The sequence below is a fragment of the Hydra viridissima genome, unplaced genomic scaffold (genome assembly GCF_058129835.1).
Source record: "Hydra viridissima isolate aposymbiotic clone 2 unplaced genomic scaffold, HvirCarnegie_v1 scaffold_8, whole genome shotgun sequence".
Taxonomy (NCBI): Eukaryota; Metazoa; Cnidaria; class Hydrozoa; order Anthoathecata; family Hydridae; genus Hydra; species Hydra viridissima.
Genome location: NW_028324307.1, coordinates 4,366,572 through 4,373,287, shown reverse-complemented (window position 1 = coordinate 4,373,287; position 6,716 = coordinate 4,366,572). Strand labels below are relative to the sequence as shown.

Sequence of the window (6,716 nt, the reverse complement as noted above, 5' to 3'; positions counted from 1 at the left end):
GTTTTAGAATAGATTTATAGTATTTCTGAATTGCATTAACAGTTGCATTACTTGTGATCATAATAATCAATTTAATATTGTCCTTTGTTTGGAGCTGTTCTCATCTTAAAATTGTTTTCTTTAGATTGATTAACAAAACTTAGTAAAAAGGTTTAACGAAAGATGGAACCAGTACCAATGAAAAAGTGGGCTTGTGCGGTATGGCAAGAGAAGAGCAAAACAGAAATAGGAGTAATTTTAAGAAAATGGATTGATACAGAAAAAAAGGTTGTTTGTTGGCCATGTGGTGTAGATGTATTACGGGCTGAGAGATACAACCTTTAACCAAGTTCACACTGGAAGCAGTTTAGACTTATAAAAATGAAATGTGAGGATGGTAGGTCTTTTATCATTTTTTCAAGTTGCTATTGGTTTTATTGTATTTGTGTGAGTAAAATTTAAATCAGCTATGTGTTTGTTTGTTGTTGTTTTTTAAAAAGTAAATGTCTACTTTTGTTAAAGATGACATTGAAGTGTGTAAACTATCAGACTTGTCTGCTTCAGAAGATGAGCATGGTTTTGTTGTTGACAATACATTGACCTCAAATGAAACATTAGGTTAGAAACTGCACCCTTTGTTGGATTTTTTATAATAGTTTTACATCAAATGCAAGTCATTTAATACAAATACATGGTTTTTTTTTTGTTTTTTTTCAGACATTCCATTGATACCAGCTTCTGCTCCTCACAAAACCAAATTAACAGAATTTCTAACTCCACCATCTTCTTTTGTCCCTTCGTCCTCAAAAGTCAGTCAATCATCGCAAAGTTTCAGAGAAGCAACACGCTCTCGGTCTAGATCCCCTGTGACCAACAGGTAATTTAACTGAGTTTTATCACATTGAACTCTGCATGATTAAACAATGCAGTGATGTGATATTTTATTTCATGTTAAGGACACCTCAACCTGTTGCATGCAGCTCCTCCCAAGGTTTTCCTCTTGAAACTGCACGTAAGGAAAATTGTTTTGACTTAAGCGGTTTATTTTAAATATGATTGAGCTTGAGAGTTGCAATAAAGAATTGTTTGGAACATGTTCTGTTCAGGTGACTTCTACTCAATATTTTTCAATTTATCCTAACAGAGTTTCAAAAACCTGTTCTTAACAATTTGGGAGAGATTGCAGTATTCATGAATGAGCTACGCGAAAGGAGAGCTGTCCATAATGACACCAAACAAATCTCAGCTCTTTAGAGCATAGAAGAGTTTGAGACAGTAGAAGAGCAACTGAAGGATGAAAACTACAGAAAAAATTTGGTAATTTCACCACTGTTGTTTTTTTAACAATTACTGGACAGAAAATCTACTTTTTTTTTAAAGATAGTTCCTAATTTGCAATTGGCCTTTATATACAGGTAGAACAGCTCTCTCAAATTGAGGGTGTAGATGTCAAAGATGCAACTTCAAAAATCATTGACAGAATGTTTTCTGTGAAACTGCAATGTAAAATGAACATGAAAGGGAGTGGCGGAAAGTTAGCATTAGAAAAGTCTGGGTTATGGAGAGTTGTAATTGGTAAATATGCTTTTGTGTGTGTGCGTGTGTGTGTGTGTGTGTGTGTGTGTGTGAGAGGGAGAGAGAGAGAGAAACATCTAGAAAATTAGCTAATGCAGTATTTTGTGGGTAAATTCTTTACAGAAGTTAAGAGGAACTGAAACTAGTTTAGATATTTTGCTTTCTTTAATTGTTTATCTAATTTACTTAAAGATGCTGTGAAAATAACATTTCCTGCTATGAAAGAGTCCAGTATGAGAGAACGTGTAATGGTTAAGCTAAAGAATGCGCCAGGTCGAAAAGATGGTACAAAAAACCAATAAAAGGTTTACTCCGATCAACGGTCTGATGTTGGGAGAATTGTAATTGGTAATTATACTTTTATTTAAGACTAAGAAACAACTGAAATGGTAGCTAATGCCATGCATAGTTTGTAATGTTTTTACCAAAGAAATAATGAACTGAATTAGTTGTTCTTTTAAAATTGTTTTTAATTTTGTTTTTTTTATTATTGGATTTTTTTTTAATTGTGTATCATTTTTACTGTTTATTTTAAACTCTTTTTTGTATTTATAATTGAAATGCTACCTGCACAAACTGCATTAGTCACACTATTTTCATTTTGAGATGTAACCATTTTAAGATTACTTGTAATAAACTAAAATAAGTTCACTGCTTTGTTTATTTTTTAAACTTTCTTGTCAAGAAATTCACAAGTCTGTTTTGTTTTTCTAAAGATAGTAAAAAAGATATAAAAAGAGAAAATAACTTCAATTTTATTGTTTAAATATATAAAATAAATGGTTGATGAATTTAATAACTATAAAATCCATCATGCATTTTTTAATATGCAGAATTTCGTTGCAAGAACCAATAGTATTGATTGTTTATTTTAAAAAATGAATTATTAAACAAATATGTTTTTTCAAATATTCTTTTGTTCAAAAAAAAGAAAGGATAAGCACCAAAATATCATTTCTATATTTTAAGTATTAAAACTTTCAAAATGTTGAATTAAAAAGAAAAAAGAAAATATCTCACAGTTTATTTTTAAAGAACAAAACAAGGATAACTTTGCATGGATTCTTTTTGTTACAAGATTTCATTATATTAACCCATTCATATGGTTTGCTTATTTCTCCAATTTTTTCTTCTTTTTTCAATTCTTGCAAAGCATCAGTTAATAAGTGTTATGAAATAGGGTAATTAATTATTATTCTTTGAAAAGCTCAATTGTACAAAGGTTAAACAAACAATACAAAAGATATATTTTGTTTTGACTGTAGCACTTCTAGGCAAACAGAGTTATCTTCTCGTTTCTATCATTCTTGTTTTCTTTAATATAATCATCTAAAAATGTTATTACTTCATTGGGTCCTTTATCTGCAGCATTTTCTACATTATAATAGAAGGTTGTTTTTTAAGAAACAAAGTTAATGATACCAAAATTGTGTACCCATGTGTCTTTTCTAATATACTCCACTAACATTAGTTGCTTACTTGTAGTTAGTTACTGTTTGATAATTCGTACATAATACAAGACTGTCCTCTTGTTTGTCCAACTCATATTTTTTTGTTTCATCATACAAAACCTGTGCTTTTCAGATATGCATATCATGTTGGAGTGTGAAGTTTTTTGCTAGAAGTATACCTCCTTTTAAAAGTTAGCATTAAAAAGTGTAATCTAAATATAAATTTGATAAAGTTATCATTAATTTATAACAAATTTGCTATTAACTTATACATTAAAAAGAATTTAAAATGCAACTTTATTACAACTTAGAGACTAAATTTAAAAAGCTAGACTAGACTAAACTGAAACATTATTAATTAATGATTTCTTTAAGGTAACTTAAAATATTACTTTAGTTTTATAATCATTACATGTAAACATACACTCAATATTTTTTTAATTGAAAATATGTCCTTAAAAATAGATGAACAAACTGAATTCCTAAATTGAAATTTTATTATATATCTATGAACTATTATATTTTACTTATTTACTTAAGTTAAAGTCATTTATAATGTATCTATAAGTAAATTAAACAGTAAATAGTATTTTCTATGCTAAAATGTTAATCTTTTTTCAAACATATTTCAAGTAAGGGATGAAATAGTTTGTAATTTAATAAAATAAACAATAATACCATGAAATATCATATAGTTATAATGACCGCTAATGGTAGTTACAACTTCAACGAAACAAATGTATAGGCATTACAAACACTAAAGATTAATAATGAAAGATTAATCAATAGCATGCTACAATTATCACAAGTGTTGATCCTTTGTTTAAACTTATTAATACAGTAGTATTGTTCCTTTTACCAATTAAGAGTTTCCATTATAATAACTGTTAATCATTATAACTGTAGAACAGATTTTCTTCACATTTTTTTAAAATCTTTTTATTTGTATTTCTGCACCAGTTTTCTTCAACTCTTTTTCTCCTTTTGGATGCCATGATAGCTTGTTTGTAATCGGCAAAAATATTAGATCTATTTGTCACTTGTAAAATCCCTTATTGCAATTGATTCTATTTTTTATGCAGCTCAGATATTTTTTTTGTTCAAAATAGCTGGTACATATAAAAGTTTATTAGTTCATTATTGAAGTGACATAGTTATCTCTGTTTTTTGTTTTTGTTTTTTTAATGGACTTAAGCAGTTTTTGCTGGCAGCACTTCATTTGCTATTGTTTATAGTTTTAATTGTTAATTGCTTTTGTTGCAATTTTATTTTTTTGTGTAGTTGTTGTTGTTATTTATTATCTTTACTTTCAAAGAAGTTAAGTTTTGTTTATAATTGTTATTGTTTGTTATTTTTATCACATTTTAAAATTAACTAGTTTATATTTTTAAGTTCTTTTTCTTACTTATTATTGCTATTGCTTGTTAACTTCATTTTTTATTGCTTTTGATATAATTTTAAAATCTTTGTATTAATGTTTTTGTTTTTAATCATTATTGTTAAGTTTTAAAGTTTTTTTTAACTACTTCTTTATTAATTATTGTTGTTGTTCTTTTTATTATATTTCTATGTTTTTTTAATATTTATTACTTATTGTATTTACTCTTTAATAACTCTTATTGAATTTAAAAATAAATTTTGACAACTTTATATTGCTAATATTTGAGATTTTTTTTTATTGTAAAAACCTTTCTTGCTGTTTATTATTGTCATTGTTTATCATTTTTGTGATGCATTTTTGTATTAATTATTATTGTTGTTTATTACTTTTATCACATTTTAAAGCTCTTGCTATTATTTATAGTTGTTGTTGTTTGTTAGTTTAATTATATTTGTATAATTTTGATTTATATTTATAAGCTACACTTGATTGTTCCGTTATTTTGTTAATACAAAGAGCTGCTGCAATTTTTTTATTTTTGTAGCAACAAAGCGCTGTTTTCAACTCCTCATTCAAATCAACAATCCCTTTCATCCAGATTATCCTCTCTCCTCCTCCCCTGCCTCCTTGCCAAAAATGAGGCCAGAATGATACATTTATTTTTCTCCTATGGAACAAGATCCGCAACATTCTGACACTTTTTTATTATCTTAATTATTGTTTTATCTTAAAGTTTTTTTGTTTTTTTGTTATCTATCTTTTATTACTTATCACTTCTCATTGTTAATGTTTTTATCAAGCTTAAATTTTTTTTTTTAGCTGTTCTTCTATATTATTTTCATCATCTGTTTAAGTTTTTAAAGTGTCATTTTTTTAAAATTTCTGTTCCTTTATTCACATAGGCAAGTGCTATGCTTTTTTTTTTTTTTTTTTTTTTTCAATTACCTAGATGCTAGTCTCAACTCCTAAATCAAATCAATAAACCCTCTCATCCAGATTAATCCCTCTCCTCCATCTCTACCTTCATGTAAGGCTGGAAAGATACATTTATTTTCATTCTATGGCCATGAGATCCACAACATTCTGACATTTTTTTGTTATCATTATTATTGTTTTAACTTTTTTTTTTTACCATATATCTTTTATTATTGTTAATAATTTCATCAAACTTTAAATTTTTCTCTATAATTATTAGTTGTTCTTCTGTATTATTTTCATAATCTGTTTCAGTTTTTAAAACTTCATTTATTTATTTTCTTTTATGTTGTTTTTTTTTTTCAGGCAGGGTTTTTATTGTAGTTGTTGTTGTTGCTGTGGTTGTTGTTGTTGTTGTTGTTATGGTTGTTGTTGTTGTGGTTGTTGTTGTTGCTGTTGCTGTTTTTGTTGATGAGGTTAGTTAAGATTTCTATTATATTTTGCAACAACTTTAACTATTGTTGTTGTTTATTATCTTTGTTACACTTTTAAGTTAATGTTGTTATAATAAATTCCTTTTATCCCTTATCATTTTTGTAATTGATTATTACTTTTATTGTTTATTGCTTTTGTTAAACTTTTTAAATTCTTTGTATTAGTGTTGTTGTTGTTGGGTGTTTTTATTGTGTTTAAAAATGCTTTTTATTATTCAATCTTGTAACTATTAACTATCTTTAAGTATAGTTGTTTAGTTTTTTTTTTATTATAGGTTTGAATTGTTCTTACTTACTAAAAATGTTTAAGTATTTTTGCAGATGCTGTAAAAGTTTCCGTTATTAAAAGAGTCGTTATTGCACGTTCGAGCATTAGTTAAGCTAAAGAATTCACCAATCCAAAAAGATGTTATGAACTGCATTTGAACGCATTACTTTGAGGAGTTTAATACGAATGTGGTTCGAACAAGTAGAAACTCCTAAAATTTTAACAATTCGTACTTGTATTTTTCAGCCACTGTATTTGTAGGATAGAAGTAATATTTCTTGTTAATGTTTTAAATAAGTATGCTGGATATTTGTGCTTTTGCATTTCCATTTAAAAGTTTTATTTAAGAAACTCTATAATCTAACTGATATAAGAACAAATATAGTTCCGTGTTAGTCCTATTTTTCTACTAATAATGAATAGTTAAAATAACACATTTCTCTTTGATTTTTTGTATGTATAACGGATGTAAACTATTTGCATTTGAAAAATAAATATGTATGACATGAATAAATATGCGTTTTACTATTATTTTCCATATAGATGATGACATTTACAAAGAATGTATTTTATGAAATATTCCAATGCATTAACTATTATTAACTTGATATTATTGAAGGACATTTAATAATGAAATTTATTATAAATTTCCT

General features: G+C 26.8%; 1 protein-coding gene across 2 annotated transcripts; it reads left to right on the top strand.

Annotated features, from left to right (window-relative positions):
- The first annotated feature begins 123 nt into the window (after positions 1-123).
- LOC149884661 (uncharacterized) lies at positions 124-6,341 on the top strand. 2 transcript variants are annotated; one of them, XM_090095379.1, is made up of 8 exons: positions 124-376; positions 502-597; positions 697-856; positions 936-991; positions 1,124-1,296; positions 1,395-1,554; positions 1,747-1,902; positions 6,117-6,341. In XM_090095379.1, exons 1-5 carry the CDS (start codon positions 361-363, stop codon positions 1,231-1,233), a joined length of 438 nt encoding a protein of 145 aa, XP_089951505.1. In that variant the 5' UTR covers positions 124-360; the 3' UTR covers positions 1,234-1,296; positions 1,395-1,554; positions 1,747-1,902; positions 6,117-6,341. The 2 variants fall into 2 exon arrangements, with proteins under 2 accessions (XP_089951505.1, XP_089951506.1); XM_090095380.1 differs by lacking the exons at positions 1,395-1,554; positions 1,747-1,902; positions 6,117-6,341 and having other exon boundaries at positions 1,086-1,220.
- Positions 6,342-6,716: the final 375 nt, after the last annotated feature.

Excerpts from the sequence above, each read along its gene's own strand:
- LOC149884661 (XM_090095379.1), top strand. Across the intron at positions 598-696 it reads GACCTCAAATGAAACATTAG|ACATTCCATTGATACCAGCT; the intron begins GTTAGAAACTGC and ends GTTTTTTTTCAG. Across the intron at positions 857-935 it reads AGATCCCCTGTGACCAACAG|GACACCTCAACCTGTTGCAT; the intron begins GTAATTTAACTG and ends TTTCATGTTAAG.